General features: G+C 49.2%; 1 protein-coding gene across 11 annotated transcripts in view; it reads right to left on the bottom strand.

Annotated features, from left to right (window-relative positions):
- ZNF385A (zinc finger protein 385A) overlaps nt 1-21,090 on the bottom strand; it is a 529,518-nt gene that overhangs the window by 17,620 nt on the left and 490,808 nt on the right. For all 11 annotated transcript variants that reach the window (XM_069653221.1, XM_069653222.1, XM_069653220.1 and 8 more), the window contains one exon: nt 1,274-1,452. In XM_069653221.1, coding sequence (XP_069509322.1) covers nt 1,274-1,452 — 179 coding nt within the window. The remainder of the gene's footprint in view (nt 1-1,273; nt 1,453-21,090) is intronic.

Here is a 21,090-nt window from a genome sequence, read left to right as displayed (position 1 = left end):
AAAAGAAAGATAGAAAAACAAACAGTGACAGACTAGGGGTCACTGTGACTTGGGAAGTACCAGAAAATGCACTGGATATTTTAAATAAGCCTGTTTTCACAGTGTTGCGTATTATGGGGCCGTGAGGTATTTACTTCCTGTGCTATTGTAGGAATACTGCATGCAGGAAATACTTCCGGATTAGCGGATCGACCACCGCCTCCAAATAAAAAACCTTATTTTCACAGCTGCTCATCACACTGCACCTCTACAGCCGGATTAAATACCATACAGCAAGTCACTGCATCTCAGCACTCTGAGGTCACAGGGCTCCCCTTCAGACAGAAATGCCTCCATGCACCTGCCACAGCACACCTAGAAACTGACCGCCAGGCGGAGATCAGGGTACTTCCGGTCTGCGTTCATGAACACAATGGCAGAGCTATTTTGCACCTCCCCCCGCCCCCCACCCGCCCTCTTTCAAATCTGCCACTGTGCCTGGGGACCATGCAGATATCACCAGAGGGCTGCACGTGTCGCAATAACACAACAGGGCCTGTAACTCATTCACGGGAAGGCCTGCTCTAGCCCTTGAGTTTCCTTTATTGAACACAAATATGCAGGGGGGGGCTAAAAGGGGGTGGCAATGAGATCATAGCATCAGGGGCCCATGATCGCCCCTGCCGTGTTGCTGAGGGCCCATCAGGGCCATTGAGCTGCAGCTGTTTATTTATTTAGTTCATGTTTTATGCGCCACTTGTCAATGTTTTGTCACTTCCGGTCACTGATCTTAAATGAATTATGCTGGAGCACCCTGTCTGGCATTCCTTAGGTGCCAGCCTTTGGAAAGCAGATTTTCATCCAAACCTCTGTCTGTACCTTTCCAGCGATGGTTCCCGTGCATACTGTGACGGAATATATTGCACAGCATGGAATGTTTTAGGAGCACTGCATGCATTCTTTCTGAAATACTTCATGGGAGCCTTTTGGTTCAGGGCTGTAAGGGTAATTATCGCATGCCGTATCCCGATAGGGAATACCGCCACAAGACATGTGAAGATATCCAGATGTAGAAAGAGACGATGACGCCTCCAGGGGGTGCTAGAATGCAAGGATGTGACATTGAGAACGAGAGAGAGAGGGGGATCACAGAGATGCAGGAAGGGGGGTGGAGATCCAAAGCAGAAAGAAATAATCGAAATTGCTTTGGATCTAAGCGGAGGCAAAGACTCGTGTGGGAAGATGACAGATGGCAAAGTTTCCCTAAAATACCCTGGAAAAGGTACCCCTTTACCTGTTTGAGCTGGACCTCCGAGTTCACCTTGACGTTGCAGATCTCACAGTGGAACGTCCTCTCCTGGGCGCCGGGGTCCTGGCTTCCCTGATCTCCGTTGACTGTTAACCCTAGTCGCGGATAGGCCTTGATCGGACCAAGGCCGCTTCGTGCCTCCAGAATGGTTTTGTGCTTGGTGCCTGCAATCAAGCCAACATAATAAATAATTACAGGCCAGACTTTTCACACCAATCGACAAGGAGTCCAAGTTACAATATCAAAAGGATTGTGGGTTTATCTTTGGAGTTACACTAAGCCAGCTTCAACTCCACAGTAACCTGGGATGGGGTGTCACTTTATGCCCGACAATTGAAACATATGATTACATGCTACATATCATAGGGCCTCATTATAATTGTTCTTTTCTAACGTGCTTAATATCAGCGAGTGGTTTCTAAGGGCCGAATTAGGATTCAAACCGGAGTTGCACTGTGTTACCTTGCTTCGAAGCCAAGCGCATTGCCCCTGAGCTATCCTTCCTCCAAGGATGCCTATGAGGCTCCATAAAATGGGGATTTACCGGTATGCTCGCTGCCTGTAATATGCTGGTAATTCCAGTATATGAGGCAGTGATAACTATAGCACCATTGGCCAGTATCGGCGGGATACCGACAAACTCCTAATGACCCCCATAGTCTCATTGTTTCATCCAAATGTGTTAGTTCTGCGGGTCCCAATCCCATTGTATTTTCCCAATTTGTTAGCTATGTACATCTTTATCCAATTCCGACTCCTCCTCCCACCCCTCCATTTTGCCCTGTTTTCCTTTCTTCTTCCTCTACTGACTATGGTGGGGTGACCCCGGGAGGCGGCATAATAAGAAATGTTCTCTGGCATGGTATCAGTGGCGTAGAACCACTGCAGTGGTGATCGGAAATGTACAAAAGCTTTATAACATAACATACTGCCTTACAGGAAGAAAGCAAAGACACGCAGAACATGTAAGCATCCCATTTACAACAAAATGTAAACCACATTCTGTTTCAATGAATTCAACAGCATTCAACGCTATTCCTTTCATGCCATAGATTAACATTGACAATTTAAATATGGGCTCTGAGCTCTGGATTGTTGAAGGCCATTATATTGATGTTGTCTCCTCTTTCAGTCAGATCATGTTCTTAAATTCTCCTTTGTATGGCATCTTCGGGCGCTTAACGTACAGGGTAATCTAGGGGGAGTAGGAGCTACCTCCAGGTATCTTCCACATTAAGCAGCCAAGTACTAGGTGGGATGGATAGATAGGGAAGCCTGAGTTTTTAGATCAGGCTCCTCACCAGCACCAAGTGTCAGCTGGATCAGCTAAGTGAACTATTCGAGATTGACATTTCTTATATACAGCCATTTATTCAAACATTCATTTTCACATGTATTCATTCAGTCCTTTATCTATTTGTTGGTCATCACTGGCAGGCAACATGGTTTGCCCAAACTTTTCCATTCTGGAGACAATGGCATTATGAAAATGTGTGTAAACTGAGTTAGCCGGCATCTTGTCATTGGAGTTCTAAGATGCTACAATGTGTACCTGTAATCAGTGTTATTCTTCATGTCCAATTTTGCACCACCTATTTAACAAGTCCTCCTTAGGCATCCTCATCGCTGCGTCTTCAGTAAAGGATGGACACAAACAAGGTCCTCACCTGTGTGTGCCTGTTCGGGCCCGAAAGGGCCAAGGGCATGGCCTGCTATCCTGCATTCCACCTACAAAGTAGTCACAACTGCTACTACTTACCAAAAGACATCACAATGTGTCTCCTTCCTCCACAGCCTATCCCCACCCTTGCTAGGGTTTAGATGGCTAAGCGCCGGGGCAGCTCCGGCAACCTACCCTAGCAAACCTCATCAATATTACCCTTGCCCCCATCCAACACTCTCAACCGACATGGGCACGTCTCAACATGATGCTCAATGCTTGCTCCGCAGTTGCTCACGCTGCAGAGATCGTCAACCTCATCTCGTACCGCAAAATGTATCCCCTCTTTGTCACCGAAACATGTTTCGCCCCATCTTCCCTCCATGTTCCCAATGTCCTACGCCCTCCCTGACCCCCAGGCTACTGCATCTAACATGCTGACTGGCCAGGAAGGGTAGGAGGTGGAGTGGCCCTCATCCACAGGAGCAATAGGCCATGCTCCATCATTCCCTGTCCCAGAACCACCTTGTTCAAATCAGTCGCCTGCAGGTTCCCTTTATCTTACCGGGAAATCCTCTCCTCAGCCAAACTAGCACACACTAATAAAATCTTTCTTGGAAGGTTTAGCATCCCTGAATCTCTTGGAGGCAACCACACTCAAAGCACGCTTTTTGCACTTACCGGCTCCATTGACCTTAAGCAACTTGTGCTCTCCACCAAGCACAATAAAGACAACCCTCTCCCTGAACAGAAAAACAAATGTAGTAAGGTTGGCATATACTTGCAAACTTATCACCACTTGCAGACCTTTTCTGAACCCACAAAACTGCATTACCATTGCAAGAACACATATCATGTCCAAAAACGACTACTGCAGTGCCCTCTACTTGGGAACTAGCCAGTCTAACCTCAATAAACTGCAAACTATCCAAAATAATGCCATAAGGGCAGCTCTCAATATCCCTAGACGGTCTCATATTTCTAACATCAGATCTGATCTACGATGGCTCCCGATAAAACAAAGAATTGCCCTGAAAACTTTAGCCTTGACTCATAAATGCTTGGACAACAATGCCCCACCCTACCTCTCCTCCCGCCTTACACTCCACGCCTCCTCTCGACCCACTAGGTCAGCCCAAACTCACAGCCTAATCTTGCCTAGATTTAAACTCCAAAAAGCGGGTGGTGTGAGCTTCCCGGTCCTAGCCTCAAAACTTTGGAACTCCCTGCCTACCTCCATCAGAACTGAGCCTGCATTCCTAACTTTCAAGAAAAATACCAAATCTTGGCTGTTCACGCAGAACCTCTGAAGTTCCCTCACTTAAGATATGCTACCGACCTGTATTACTGTATTATATCTCACCTGTGTATATACGCTATAATGTACCTGTATTATAATTTGTAAATTGTAACTTGCTTTATTGTATGTATGTAACCTGTCTATATTGTATATATTGTAACCTGTATCTAAGATTATGCGCCCAGTTGCCCAGGGGCCTGGCTGCACTTTACAAATAAACGAAACTTCAACCTTCAAACCCCCTAGACTTAGTGCCTGATCACGACTTTGGTGGTAACGCCGGCGGTATTACCGCCAGCGGTATTAGCCCTACCGCCAAACTCCCCAGCGCTAATAGCGCCGGATCACGAGTTTGGCGGTAATGTAATTCCCCATTGAGCCCATTCGGGAATGCCCCATTCCCCATTGGGCTCAATGGGGAATATTCACGCTCTTACCGCAGGCGGATTTCCCGCCGGCTGTAATAGCATGAATTTTCAGTGGATTTCCCCCCAACCAAGAGCTGGGGCGAAATCCACCGAAGTCCTGATTTGGTGGGCCTTTAAATCCGGCGGTAATAGCGCGACCGCCGGATTTAAGGGTTACCGCCAAAGTCGTGATGAGGCCCTTAGTCTTTACATCATCCCCCCTCAACACGTGCACAGATCATATCCCACTTGACTGGTCTGACCATGCCACCATCCTACTGTCAATCACCTAGTTGACCAGAGCCCACAAAAGGTCAAGCTAAACACCTCCTCACTCAGTACTGCTCATTCAAATCCTTCCTGGACAATGAGCTAGAAACACACTTCACAGGCATGCATGTACACACAATCATACACACACACACACACACACTGACTCTCACTTTAATTGTCAATGAGGGATAATTGGAGTATATGATATGATATGGCATTTGTAACGCATTTGTAACGTGCCTATACACAAGTGTTTCCAGGAAGGGGGCAGACTGGAAGAGGAGAGAGTGGGTGAGGGATGAGAGGGGCATTTGTACTGAAGCACAGGGCTGATCAGTGGAGACAGGGTAAGGAGACATGGAGGAACTGGGCTGATTCCAGGAAAGTGGGCATTTATTGGACAACAGAACCCGTATTTGAAGATTCTATAACAGGTCTCTACCATTGAGAAGATAAGCTGGCGGTAGAGGCAGTAACATGTCAGGTAGGGAGGGATGTCTCAGTCAGATCACTTTCTGAAAATGTGACCATTGCAATAGGCAATATTGTATGCAAAGATGTAATGTTATAAGCTATCACATTCGAGACATGTTTAAGGACTGGGTAGGTGCAGTCATGTTAGGTTGGGCCTCACTCAAATGTGTTTTCTTCTGAAAACAAATGAGAGCCTTGGAGCTGGGTAATAGGTCATGGGGAGATTTTCATGAAATGCAGAATGAACTCTGGGAAGGCCATTTATTTGGGGACGATTCTGCCACGTATCATGGGTGCCTGACGGCGAGCTGATGGAAATAAATGCGTTCAGTTGAAATGGATTATATTAATATGTAAACACTTCATATCCAGCTGTTACATAAATAGGTCTGACGCACAGTTGGCTGCCTGCTAGGTGTAACTAAGGGCCTTATTCCAAGTCGGGCGGTCTGGTAAAAAAGTGCTGGTATTTGTGAGTACCGGCACTTTACCGGATAGCCCAACTACAGTCGACCGGCAAAAAAAGCCCTGCCAGTAATGACGTCAAATCCCCTCATGGAGTCTTACGGGACTCCATGAATGGGGATTAACTCTTTTCCTCCGGCACTCGTAAACCGGCGGCAATACCACCGGACAGGTTTGCAGAAATGGTAACCGTTGCCGGTATGCTGGTGGGATTACCGCCAGGATACCGGCAAGGTTGGAATGAGGCCCTTAGTCTTTCATCCATCTCAAGCTGATACAGTGCAGCGTAAGTGGCTGATATTGCCTAGCCAGCCGTCCTGTAAGAAACATAACTTTGATGAAATCTACTTCGATAAAAAGATTCGATCGGATCAGATGCAGCCGTGATTAGGCGTGCTCGGGTGTGCATTAAGCAACTCCCACTGATCACGTGAGAGGGGACAGATTGCTAAAGTTCGCTAGGGTAGCGAGGGTCGGTAACAAGTTACATGGCCTCACTCACATAACAGACACAAACACAAGTAAAAGGTTGGATAGGCGCAGGTAGTCAGCCATCTGATAGGTGTGCCTGATTTAGCAAGTCATCCTTGCTGATGACAGGAGTACCATAGAGCTGGATAGCATAAAACATGGCTATTTCATCACGGCCTGATGACTCTGAAAGGCTGGTAGAGTGGGGGCAGAATACGACACATGTATGATGCACTTTACTGACCATTGTATTGAGTGGGCAGACAGGATCCTGGGTTCAAGTCCCAGTGTCTCTACTTGGCAATCATATGCAATATTGGGGAAATCACTTCAATTCCCTGTGCTTTAGTTCCCTTCACTGCCCCATGCGCGGCAGATTGCATTAACCAACATCCACATGCACTGAGCCCTATATCAATAAAGGGGCATTTATATGTTGCAAAGAGAGCACCTCCCACTCATTTTATGATTTCTGATTCTGGAGAATCTCATTTTTCAACCACGTGTCAAAACAAGGTTAAGAAATCAGCACAACTTCCCATGAATCGCCCTTAATTGTGTTTTAAATGTTAGGCACACCTCACGCAAAAATACACATTTTAAATGAGCACAGTAACAAGTTGGGATGTGTTTAAAGTGGTGTTTACAAAATGCACGACAGGTTAGCAAAAACGATGTCTGCTACCGTGTCAATGCATACGTTTTTTATTAAGAAATTTTTTTTATGAAGATGTAATTTAATACAAAATCACAGAAATTGTATCCACACCTGTAGTGATGTTGTTGAGGGCATTTGTTTTTGGAAATTGACTTACATAGAACAACAAGCACTGGAAAAGCAAACCGTTCTTGTTTTTGTGTACACATAGGATAGACATTTTCAAGGCACTGCCATAGTGGTACTTTCGGGCCATACGATTGAAATAGTTGGAATATAAAGTTAGTAGCTTGGAATATTAAGCCAGTGGGCCTCATTATAAGTTTGCCGGTCCGGGAACTACGGTACAATTAAGCTTGCCGGTACCGCAGATCCCGGACTGGCAAACTACGAGTTGTGCTTGCAGGTGCCTTTCTGCCCACCAGGTCAGACCTGGCGGGCAGAGCGGCACCCGTGAGCACAGCATGTCGGATGTACCGGCACCGAATGGGGAGCATCTTTTTCCCGGCACCCGCAAATGGGCAATTGCCGGGTCCGGGGGGGCCGTAATGAACCAGTATTTGCCCATTTGCGGGCGCCAAAAATTACACCGGCAGCAGCCTTACAGGCACGGCTACTGCCGATGTTATAATGAGGCCTAGTATCTCACAAACGCCTATTTAATGCCTACACAAGAACCAAAACCATTGGCTTTGCCAGTGCTTGTTATTGACAGTAATTCAGTGCAAGGAACACATTCAAGGACACACATATTGCTTATTAATGAAGTGGGTGAAGGCACATTTGGCTAAACACTTTTATTACACCAGGAGCTGGTTTCTATCTTCAATTAATTGATGACCTTTCATGAGACTTCCTAGGAATCACAACGGCTTCCCTTAAAAGCGCAGAGCTTCCCAAAGTGTTTTCTGGGAGGATGTTTTGGGATGAGACGGGCAAGTAGTGGGTGGGAATGGCCATATATCGATATAAACTCCTGCAGGTTGTGTGTCACTTCTCACATCCCTTCTTGTGCGCGCCTTCACGAGCCCTGCCAATAGTGTTGATTTACAGCCATTGATGACAGTGCCACGAAATAGCTAAAACTACAAATGAAATAATCAATGCTTTATCCAGATAAGATAACAAATAGTCAATTTCCGCATTAGCTCCGTTTTTTTAACAATAGTCTTGTTTTGCTTATTTCCGGAGCGGTTTTTTAAAGTGACACTTTCCTAACTGCAGGTGAATGAGCTCTGCACTCTGTGTGCATGCCTGACTGAACATAGCCAAGACAGCACTTGCCCACCAGGGGAGCTGGAGCAGAGTAGCACAAAGAAAGAACAGAAACAATGGGAGGGCGCTGCAGCGAGGAATGCATGCCAGTTAAGGGCTATGCCATTGCAAGCTAATAAAAAAGATGCAGTTACAGTGCAAACACATGGGACAGATCAGAACCTTCATGTTGGCAATGGGTGCCGGGCACGTTATCCCTGATCTTCCACATGCAGGAAAGCACACAGCGAAAGTGACACAACTCCTTGCACTGTTGAAAGCCATGCCACGCAGCCACCAAATATCCACCAAACCATTAAATGGGTTCACCAATGGTTAACGCGTCAACCTCTCTGCTCAAGTGTTTTGGCCACTTATCACAAACCACCTAAAAATCGTTAAGAAGTTAGGGTGGCATATTCTGGTAAAATTATGGAATAGGTGTGTGTCCCATGCGACGGACAGATACCTGCAACTATTCAAACCTCTCCACTTGAAGCCAAACTCCCAGATGTGGAGACAGCACAGCTAACCACAGTGTGCTAGGTATGGAAGCAGCACAGCTAACCACAGTGTGCTAGGTATGGAAGCAGCAGAGCTAACCACAGTGTGCTAGATATGGAAGCAGCACAGCTAACCACAGGGTGCTAGATACGGAGACAGCACAGCTAACCACAGTGTGCTAGGTATGGAGACAGCACAGCTAACCACAGTGTGCTAGGTATGGAGACAGCACAGCTAACCACTGTGTGCTAGGTATGGAGACAGCACAGCTAACCACAGTGTGCTAGGTATGGAAGCAGCAGAGCTAACCACAGTGTGCTAGGTATGGAAGCAGCAGAGCTAACCACAGTGTGCTAGGTATTGAAGCAGCACAGCTAACCACAGTGTGCTAGATATGGAGACATCACAGCTAACCACAGTGTGCTAGGTATGGAGACAGCACAGCTAACCACAGTGTTCTAGGTATGGATACAGCACAGCTAACCACAGTGTGCTAGGTATGGAAGCAGCACAGCTAACCACAGTGTGCTAGGTATGGAAGCAGCACAGCTAAGCACAGTGTGCTAGGAATGGAGGCAGCACAGCTAAGCACCGTGTGCTAGGTATGGAGACAGCACAGCTAACCACAGTGTGCTAGGTATGGAGACAGCACAGCTAACCACAGTGTGCTAGGTATGGAAGCAGCACAGCTAACCACAGTGTGCTAGGTATGGAGACAGCACAGCTAACCACAGTGTGCTAGGTATGGAAGCAGCACAGCTAAGCACAGTGTGCTAGGTATGGAGACAGCAGAACTAACCACAGTGTGCTAGGTATGGAGACAGCACAGCTAACCACAGTGTGCTAGGTATGGAAGCAGCACAGCTAAGCACAGTGTGCTAGGTATGGAGACAGCACAGCTAACCACAGTGTGCTAGGTATGGAGACAGCACAGCTAACCACAATGTCCTAGGTATGGAGACAGCACAGCTAACCACAGTGTGCTAGGTATGGAAGCAGCGCAGCTAAGCACAGTGTGCTAGGTATGGAGACAGCACAGCTAACCACAGTGTGCTAGGTATGGAAGCAGCGCAGCTAAGCACAGTGTGCTAGGTATGGAGACAGCACAGCTAACCACAGTGTGCTAGGTATGGAGACAGCACAGCTAACCACAGTGTGCTAGGTATGGAGACAGCACAGCTAACCACAGCGTGCTAGGTATGGAAGCAGCGCAGCTAAGCACAGCGTGCTAGGTATGGAAGCAGCACAGCTAACCACAGCGTGCTAGGTATGGAGACAGCACAGCTAACCACAGCGTGCTAGGTATGGAAGCAGCACAGCTAACCACAGCGTGCTAGGTATGGAAGCAGCGCAGCTAACAACAGTGTGCTAGGTATGGAGACAGCACAGCTAACCACAGCGTGCTAGGTATGGAAGCAGCGCAGCTAACAACAGTGTGCTAGGTATGGAGACAGCACAGCTAACCACAGTGTGCTAGGTATGGAAGCAGCGCAGCTAACCACAGTGTGCTATTTATGGAAACGGCACAGCTAACCACAGTGTGCTAGGTATGGAAGCAGCACAGCTAACCACAGTGTGCTAGGTATGGAGACAACACAGCTAACCACAGTGTGCTAGGTATGGAAGCAGCACAGCTAACCAGAGTGTGCTAGGTGTGGAGACAGCACAGCTAACCAGAGTGTGCTAGATATGGAGGCAGCACAGCCAACCAGATTGTTCTAGTTATGGAGGCAGCACAGCTAACCACAGTGTGCTAGGTATGGAAGAGGCACAGCTAACCAAACTTTGCTAGGTATGGAGGCAGCACAACTAACCACAGTGTGCTAGGTATGGAGACAGCACAGCTAACCACAATGTGCTAGGTATGGAAGCAGCACAGCTAACCACAGTGTGCTAGGTATGGAGACAGCACAGCTAACCACAGTGTGCTAGGTATGGAAGCAGCACAGCTAACCACATTGTGCTAGGTATGGAAGCAGGACGTCTAACCACATTGTGATAGGTATGGAGACAGCACAGCTAACCACAGTGTGCTATGTACGGAAGCAGCACACCTAGCACAGCTAACCACAGTGTGCTAGGTATGGAAGCGGCACAGACAACCACAGTGTGCTAGGTATGGAAGCAGCACAGCTAACCACAGTGTGCTAGGTATGGAGACAGCACAGCTAACCACAGTGTGCTAGGTATGGAAACAGCACAGCTAACCAAAGTGTGCTAGGTATGGAGGCAGCACAGCTAACCACAGTGTGCTAGGTGTGGAGACAGCACAGCTAACCAGAGTGTGCAAGGTATTGAGGCAGCACAGCTAACCAGAGTGTGCTAGTTATGGAGGCAGCACAGATAACCACAGTGTGATAGGTATGGAAACGGCACAGCTAACCACATTGTGCTAGGTATGGAAGCAGCACAGCTAACCACAGTGTGCTAGGTATGGAAACGGCACAGCTAACCACAGTGTGCTAGGTATGGAAGCAGCACAGCTAACCACAGTGTGCTAGGTATGGAGACAACACTGCTAACCACAGTGTGCTAGGTATGGAAGCAGCACAGCTAACCAGAGTGTGCTCGGTGTGGAGACAGCACAGCTAACCAGAGTGTGCTAGATATGGAGGCAGCACAGCTAACCAGATTGTTCTAGTTATGGAGGCAGCACAGCTAACCACAGTGTGCTAGGTATGGAAGAGGCACAGCTAACCAAACTGTGCTAGGTATGGAGGCAGCACAACTAACCACAGTGTGCTAGGTATGGAGAGAGCACAGCTAACCACAGTGTGCTAGGTATGGAAGCAGCACAGCTAACCACAGTGTGCTAGGTATGGAAGCAGCACAGCTAACCACAGTGTGCTAGGTATGGAGACAGAACAGCTAACCACAGTTTGCTAGGTATGGAAGCAGCACAGCTAACCACATTGTGCTAGGTATGGAAGCAGCACGGCTAACCACAGTGTGATAGGTATGGAGACAGCACAGCTAACCACAGTGTGCTATGTACGGAAGCAGCACAGCTAACCACAGTGTGCTAGGTATGGAAGCGGCACAGACAACCACAGTGTGCTAGGTATGGAAGCAGCACAGCTAACCACAGTGTGCTAGGTATGGAGACAGCACAGCTAACCACAGTGTGCTAGGTATGGAAGCAGCACAGCTAAGCACAGTGTGCTAGGTATGGAAGCAGCACAGCTAAGCACAGTGTGCTAGGTATGGAGACAGCACAGCTAACCACAGTGTGCTAGGTATGGAGACAGCACAGCTAACCACAGTGTGCTAGGTATGGAGACAGCACAGCTAACCACAGTGTGCTAGGTATAGAAGCAGCGCAGCTAAGCACAGTGTGCTAGGTATGGAGACAGCACAGCTAACCACAGTGTGCTAGGTATGGAGACAGCACAGCTAACCACAGTGTGCTAGGTATGGAGACAGCACAGCTAACCACAGTGTGCTAGGTATGGAAGCAGCGCAGCTAAGCACAGCGTGCTAGGTATGGAAGCAGCACAGCTAACCACAGCGTGCTAGGTATGGAGACAGCACAGCTAACCACAGCGTGCTAGGTATGGAAGCAGCACAGCTAACCACAGTGTGCTAGGTATGGAAGCAGCACAGCTAACAACAGTGTGCTAGGTATGGAGACAGCACAGCTAACCACAGTGTGCTAGGTATGGAAGCAGCGCAGCTAACCACAGTGTGCTAGGTATGGAAACGGCACAGCTAACCACAGTGTGCTATGTATGGAAGCAGCACAGCTAACCACAGTGTGCTAGGTATGGAGACAACACAGCTAACCACAGTGTGCTAGGTATGGAAGCAGCACAGCTAACCAGAGTGTGCTAGGTGTGGAGACAGCACAGCTAACCACAGTGTGCTAGGTATGGAAGCAGCACAGCTAACCAGAGTGTGCTAGGTGTGGAGACAGCACAGCTAACCAGAGTGTGCTAGATATGGAGGCAGCACAGCTAACCAGATTGTTCTAGTTATGGAGGCAGCACAGCTAACCACAGTGTGCTAGGTATGGAAGAGGCACAGCTAACCAAACTTTGCTAGGTATGGAGGCAGCACAACTAACCACAGTGTGCTAGGTATGGAAGCGGCACAGACAACCACAGTGTGCTAGGTATGGAAGCAGCACAGCTAACCACAGTGTGCTAGGTATGGAGACAGCACAGCTAACCACAGTGTGCTAGGTATTGAAGCAGCACAGCTAAGCACAGTGTGCTAGGTATGGAGACAGCACAGCTAACCACAGTGTGCTAGGTATGGAAGCAGCACAGCTAACCACAGTGTGCTAGGTATGGAGAGAGCACAGCTAACCACAGTGTGCTAGGTATGGAAGCAGCACAGCTAACCACAGTGTGCTAGGTATGGAAGCAGCACAGCTAACCACAGTGTGCTAGGTATGGAGACAGAACAGCTAACCACAGTTTGCTAGGTATGGAAGCAGCACAGCTAACCACATTGTGCTAGGTATGGAAGCAGCACGGCTAACCACAGTGTGATAGGTATGGAGACAGCACAGCTAACCACAGTGTGCTATGTACGGAAGCAGCACAGCTAACCACAGTGTGCTAGGTATGGAAGCGGCACAGACAACCACAGTGTGCTAGGTATGGAAGCAGCACAGCTAACCACAGTGTGCTAGGTATGGAGACAGCACAGCTAACCACAGTGTGCTAGGTATGGAAGCAGCACAGCTAAGCACAGTGTGCTAGGTATGGAAGCAGCACAGCTAAGCACAGTGTGCTAGGTATGGAGACAGCACAGCTAACCACAGTGTGCTAGGTATGGAGACAGCACAGCTAACCACAGTGTGCTAGGTATGGAAAAGGCACAGCTAACCACAGTGTGCTAGGTATGGAAGCAGCACAGCTAACCACAGTGTGCTAGGTATGGCGACAACACAGCTAACCACAGTGTGCTAGGTATGGAAGCAACACAGCTAACCAGAGTGTGCTAGGTGTGGAGACAGCACAGCTAACCAGAGTGTGCTAGATATGGAGGCAGCACAGCTAACCAGATTGTTCTAGTTATGGAGGCAGCACAGCTAACCACAGTGTGCTAGGTATGGAAGAGGCACAGCTAACCAAACTTTGCTAGGTATGGAGGCAGCACAACTAACCACAGTGTGCTAGGTATGGAGACAGCACAGCTAACCACAGTGTGCTAGGTATGGAAGCAGCACAGCTAACCACAGTGTGCTAGGTATGGAAGCAGCACAGCTAACCACAGTGTGCTAGGTATGGAGACAGCACAGCTAACCACAGTGTGCTAGGTATGGAAGCAGCACAGCTAACCACATTGTGCTAGGTATGGAAGCAGCACGGCTAACCGCAGTGTGATAGGTATGGAGACAGCACAGCTAACCACAGTGTGCTATGTACGGAAGCAGCACAGCTAACCACAGTGTGCTAGGTATGGAAGCGGCACAGACAACCACAGTGTGCTAGGTATGGAAGCAGCACAGCTAACCACAGTGTGCTAGGTATGGAGACAGCACAGCTAACCACAGTGTGCTAGGTATGGAAACAGCACAGCTAACCAAAGTGTGCTAGGTATGGAGGCAGCACAGCTAATCACAGTGTGCTAGGTGTGGAGACAGCACAGCTAACCAGAGTGTGCTAGGTATTGAGGCAGCACAGCTAACCAGAGTGTGCTAGTTATGGAGGCAGCACAGCTAACCACAGTGTGCTAGGTATGGAAGTGGCACAGCTAACCAAAGTTTGCTAAGTATGGCGGCAGCACAGCTAACCACAGTGTGCTAGGTGTGGTGACAGCACAACTAACCAGAGTGTGCTAGGTATGGAGGCAGCACAGCTAACCAGAGTGTGCTAGTTATGGAGGCAGCACAGCTAACCACCGTGTGCTAGGTATGGAAGCAGCACAGCTAACCAAAGTTTGCTAGGTATGGAGGCAGCACAGCTAGCCACAGTGTGCTAGGTGTGGAAGCAGCACAGCTAACCAGAGTGTGCTAGGTATGGAGACAGCACAGCTAACCACAATGTGCTAGGTATGGAAGCAGCACAGCTAACCAGAGTGTGCTAGGAATGGAGGCAGCACAGCTAACAACAAGGTGCTAGGTGTGGAGACAGCACAATTAACCAGAGTGTGCTAGGTGTGGAGACAGCACAGCTAACCAGAGTGTGCTAGGAATGGAGGCAGCACAGCTAAGCACAAGGTGCTAGGTGCGGAGACAGCACAACTAACCAGAGTGCGCTAGGTGTGGAGACAGCACAGCTAACCAGAGTGCGCTAGGTGTGGAGACAGCACAGCTAACCAGAGTTTGCTAGGTATGGAGACAGGACAGCTAACCAGAAGAGTGTGCTAGGTGTGGAGACAGCACAGCACAGCTAACCAGAGTTTGCTAGGTATGGCGACAGGACAGCTAACCAGAGTGTGCTAGGTGTGGAGACAGCACAGCTAACCAGAGTTTGCTAGGTATGGCGACAGCACAGCTAACCAGAGTGTGCTAGGTGTGGAGACAGCACAGCTAACCAGAGTGTGCTAGATATGGAGGCAGCACAGCTAACCAGATTGTTCTAGTTATGGAGGCAGCACAGCTAACCACAGTGTGCTAGGTATGGAAGAGGCACAGCTAACCAAACGTTGCTAGGTATGGAGGCAGCACAACTAACCACAGTGTGCTAGGTATGGAGACAGCAAAGCTAACCACAGTGTGCTAGGTATGGAAGCAGCACAGCTTACCACAGTGTGCTAGGTATGAAAGCAGCACAGCTAACCACAGTGTGCTAGGTATGGAGACAGCACAGCTAACCACAGTGTGCTAGGTATGGAAGCAGCACAGCTAACCACATTGTGCTAGGTATGGAAGCAGCACGGCTAACCACAGTGTTATAGGTATGGAGACAGCACAGCTAACCACAGTGTGCTATGTACGGAAGCAGCACAGCTAACCACAGTGTGCTAGGTATGGAAGCAGCACAGCTAACCACAGTGTGCTAGGTATGGAGACAGAACAGCTAACCACAGTTTGCTAGGTATGGAAGCAGCACAGCTAACCACATTGTGCTAGGTATGGAAGCAGCACGGCTAACCACAGTGTGATAGGTATGGAGACAGCACAGCTAACCACAGTGTGCTATGTACGGAAGCAGCACAGCTAACCACAGTGTGCTAGGTATGGAAGCGGCACAGACAACCACAGTGTGCTAGGTATGGAAGCAGCACAGCTAACCACAGTGTGCTAGGTATGGAGACAGCACAGCTAACCACAGTGTGCTAGGTATGGAAGCAGCACAGCTAAGCACAGTGTGCTAGGTATGGAAGCAGCACAGCTAAGCACAGTGTGCTAGGTATGGAGACAGCACAGCTAACCACAGTGTGCTAGGTATGGAGACAGCACAGCTAACCACAGTGTGCTAGGTATGGAAAAGGCACAGCTAACCACAGTGTGCTAGGTATGGAAGCAGCACAGCTAACCACAGTGTGCTAGGTATGGTGACAACACAGCTAACCACAGTGTGCTAGGTATGGAAGCAACACAGCTAACCAGAGTGTGCTAGGTGTGGAGACAGCACAGCTAACCAGAGTGTGCTAGATATGGAGGCAGCACAGCTAACCAGATTGTTCTAGTTATGGAGGCAGCACAGCTAACCACAGTGTGCTAGGTATGGAAGAGGCACAGCTAACCAAACTTTGCTAGGTATGGAGGCAGCACAACTAACCACAGTGTGCTAGGTATGGAGACAGCACAGCTAACCACAGTGTGCTAGGTATGGAAGCAGCACAGCTAACCACAGTGTGCTAGGTATGGAGACAGCACAGCTAACCACAGTGTGCTAGGTATGGAAGCAGCACAGCTAACCACATTGTGCTAGGTATGGAAGCAGCACGGCTAACCGCAGTGTGATAGGTATGGAGACAGCACAGCTAACCACAGTGTGCTATGTACGGAAGCAGCACAGCTAACCACAGTGTGCTAGGTATGGAAGCGGCACAGACAACCACAGTGTGCTAGGTATGGAAGCAGCACAGCTAACCACAGTGTGCTAGGTATGGAGACAGCACAGCTAACCACAGTGTGCTAGGTATGGAAACAGCACAGCTAACCAAAGTGTGCTAGGTATGGAGGCAGCACAGCTAATCACAGTGTGCTGGGTGTGGAGACAGCACAGCTAACCAGAGTGTGCTAGGTATTGAGGCAGCACAGCTAACCAGAGTGTGCTAGTTATGGAGGCAGCACAGCTAACCACAGTGTGCTAGGTATGGAAGTGGCACAGCTAACCAAATTTGCTAAGTATGGCGGCAGCACAGCTAACCACAGTGTGCTAGGTGTGGTGACAGCACAACTAACCAGAGTGTGCTAGGTATGGAGGCAGCACAGCTAACCAGAGTGTGCTAGTTATGGAGGCAGCACAGCTAACCACCGTGTGCTAGTTATGGAAGCAGCACAGCTAACCAAAGTTTGCTAGGTATGGAAGTGGCACAGCTAACCAAAGTTTGCTAAGTACGGAAGCAGCACAGCTAACCACAGTGTGCTAGGTATGGAAGCGGCACAGACAACCACAGTGTGCTAGGTATGGAAGCAGCACAGCTAACCACAGTGTGCTAGGTATGGAGACAGCACAGCTAACCACAGTGTGCTAGGTATGGAAACAGCACAGCTAACCAAAGTGTGCTAGGTATGGAGGCAGCACAGCTAATCACAGTGTGCTGGGTGTGGAGACAGCACAGCTAACCAGAGTGTGCTAGGTATTGAGGCAGCACAGCTAACCAGAGTGTGCTAGTTATGGAGGCAGCACAGCTAACCACAGTGTGCTAGGTATGGAAGTGGCACAGCTAACCAAAGTTTGCTAAGTATGGCGGCAGCACAGCTAACCACAGTGTGCTAGGTGTGGTGACAGCACAACTAACCAGAGTGTGCTAGGTATGGAGGCAGCACAGCTAACCAGAGTGTGCTAGTTATGGAGGCAGCACAGCTAACCACCGTGTGCTAGGTATGGAAGCAGCACAGCTAACCAAAGTTTGCTAGGTATGGAGGCAGCACAGCTAGCCACAGTGTGCTAGGTGTGGAAGCAGCACAGCTAACCAGAGTGTGCTAGGTATGGAGACAGCACAGCTAACCACAGTGTGCTAGGTATGGAAGCAGCACAGCTAACCAGAGTGTGCTAGGAATGGAGGCAGCACAGCTAACAACAAGGTGCTAGGTGTGAAGACAGCACAATTAACCAGAGTGTGCTAGGTGTGGAGACAGCACAGCTAACCAGAGTGTGCTAGGAATGGAGGCAGCACAGCTAAGCACAAGGTGCTAGGTGCGGAGACAGCACAACTAACCAGAGTGCGCTAGGTGTGGAGACAGCACAGCTAACCAGAGTGCGCTAGGTGTGGAGACAGCACAGCTAACCAGAGTTTGCTAGGTATGGAGACAGGACAGCTAACCAGAAGAGTGTGCTAGGTGTGGAGACAGCACAGCACAGCTAACCAGAGTTTGCTAGGTATGGCGACAGGACAGCTAACCAGAGTGTGCTAGGTGTGGAGACAGCACAGCACAGCTAACCAGAGTTTGCTAGGTATGGCGACAGCACAGCTAACCAGAGTGTGCTAGGTGTGGAGACAGCACAGCTAACCAGAGTGTGCTAGATATGGAGGCAGCACAGCTAACCAGATTGTTCTAGTTATGGAGGCAGCACAGCTAACCACAGTGTGCTAGGTATGGAAGAGGCACAGCTAACCAAACGTTGCTAGGTATGGAGGCAGCACAACTAACCACAGTGTGCTAGGTATGGAGACAGCAAAGCTAACCACAGTGTGCTAGGTATGGAAGCAGCACAGCTAACCACAGTGTGCTAGGTATGAAAGCAGCACAGCTAACCACAGTGTGCTAGGTATGGAGACAGCACAGCTAACCACAGTGTGCTAGGTATGGAAGCAGCACAGCTAACCACATTGTGCTAGGTATGGAAGCAGCACGGCTAACCACAGTGTTATAGGTATGGAGACAGCACAGCTAACCACAGTGTGCTATGTACGGAAGCAGCACAGCTAACCACAGTGTGCTAGGTATGGAAGCGGCACAGACAACCACAGTGTGCTAGGTATGGAAGCAGCACAGCTAACCACAGTGTGCTAGGTATGGAGACAGCACAGCTAACCACAGTGTGCTAGGTATGGAAACAGCACAGCTAACCAAAGTGTGCTAGGTATGGAGGCAGCACAGCTAACCACAGTGTGCTAGGTATGGAAGAGGCACAGCTAACCAAACGTTGCTAGGTATGGAGGCAGCACAACTAACCACAGTGTGCTAGGTATGGAGACAGCAAAGCTAACCACAGTGTGCTAGGTATGGAAGCAGCACAGCTAACCACAGTGTGCTAGGTATGGAAGCAGCACAGCTAACCACAGTGTGCTAGGTATGGAGACAGCACAGCTAACCACAGTGTGCTAGGTATGGAAGCAGCACAGCTAACCACATTGTGCTAGGTATGGAAGCAGCACGGCTAACCACAGTGTTATAGGTATGGAGACAGCACAGCTAACCACAGTGTGCTATGTACGGAAGCAGCACAGCTAACCACAGTGTGCTAGGTATGGAAGCGGCACAGACAACCACAGTGTGCTAGGTATGGAAGCAGCACACCTAACCACAGTGTGCTAGGTATGGAGACAGCACAGCTAACCACAGTGTGCTAGGTATGGAAACAGCACAGCTAACCAAAGTGTGCTAGGTATGGAGGCAGCACAGCTAACCACAGTGTGCTAGGTGTGGAGACAGCACAGCTAACCAGAGTGTGCTAGGTATTGAGGCAGCACAGCTAACCAGAGTGTGCTAGTTATGGAGGCAGCACAGCTAACCACAGTGTGCTAGGTATGGAAGTGGCACAGCTAACCAAAGTTTGCTAAGTATGGCGGCAGCATAGCTAACCACAGTGTGATAGGTGTGGTGACAGCACAACTAACCAGAGTGTGCTAGGTATGGAGGCAGCACAGCTAACCAGAGTGTGCTAGTTATGGAGGCAGCACAGCTAACCACCGTGTGCTAGGTATGGAAGCAGCACAGCTAACCAAAGTTTGCTAGGTATGGAGGCAGCACAGCTAGCCACAGTGTGCTAGGTGTGGAGACAGCACAGCTAACCACAGTGTGTTAGGTGTGGAAGCAGCACAGCTAACCAGAGTGTGCTAGGTATGGAGACAGCACAGCTAACCACAGTGTGCTAGGTATGGAAGCAGCACAGCTAACCAGAGTGTGCTAGGAATGGAGGCAGCACAGCTAACAACAAGGTGGTAGGTGTGGAGACAGCACAATTAACCAGAGTGTGCTAGGTGTGGAGACAGCACAGCTAACCAGAGAGTGCTAGGAATGGAGGCAGCACAGCTAAGCACAAGGTGCTAGGCGCGGAGACAGCACAACTAACCAGAGTGCGCTAGGTGTGGAGACAGCACAGCTAACCAGAGTGCGCTAGGTGTGGAGACAGCACAGCTAACCAGAGTTTGCTAGGTATGGAGACAGGACAGCTAACCAGAGTGTGCTAGGTGTGGAGACAGCACAGCACAGCTAACCAGAGTTTGCTAGGTATGGCGACAGGACAGCTAACCAGAGTGTGCTAGGTGTGGAGACAGCACAGCTAACAAGAGTGTGCAAGGTATGGAGGAAGCACAGATAGAGTTTGGTAAATATGGAGGCAGCACCCTCTGCCCCAGGCGGGAGAGGGTGCTGATAACTGCATCTATTACCTAAAATGATTCCTGGCGGGGGACCGAGGCCACATGGTTTTAGCCATAATGGGGAGGCTGCCCCTCGCCAGGCATTTCATGTGAGGCAGCAACACCATTAAGATGAAAAGGTGAGGCCGCTGGTAGCCAAGGCCTTTTTTACTAATGCCTGAAGCTCCTGCAAACCAGCAGGAGCTTAAGGCTTTAACAAACAAAAAACCTGCAGCCTCACCTTTTCCTCTATAATGGTGGCACAGGCATACGGGCATCTCTTGATTAAAGGGATGCATCATAGGTGCCGGCACCACCATTATAGAGAAAAGGCATTTTTTTCTGAAGCCTGAAGCTCTAGCACATGAGTGAGAGCTTCAGGCTTTAGAACAAAAAAAAGCCTTTGTCTCTAGCGGCCAGGGCTGCTGGGGCACATTAGGGGCCTCGGAAGAGCCCGTTTTAGACCCATTATTCCTTGAACCAGGTAGCTTCCAGACCATAGTAGTAAGGGTGGGGTGGGGGCCGGAAGTGCAAGGAGATAGTTGGTTAGATGTGCCGCTCTGTTTTTTTTCCCACCCCCTCCACCCTCTGTCCCTCTGCTATGATTCTGGGTGCTGCGCCGCGTTCTAGGTATCGTGGCCCAGGCCATGAGAGAGCTAGCTAATGACGCCCCAGGTTTGATCG

The sequence above is a fragment of the Ambystoma mexicanum genome, chromosome 3q (genome assembly GCF_040938575.1).
Source record: "Ambystoma mexicanum isolate Mex_15411 chromosome 3q, UKY_AmexF1_1, whole genome shotgun sequence".
NCBI lineage: Eukaryota > Metazoa > Chordata > Amphibia > Caudata > Ambystomatidae > Ambystoma > Ambystoma mexicanum.
Note: the sequence above shows the minus strand (reverse complement) of the source record. Positions and strands in the feature narration are given on the sequence as shown.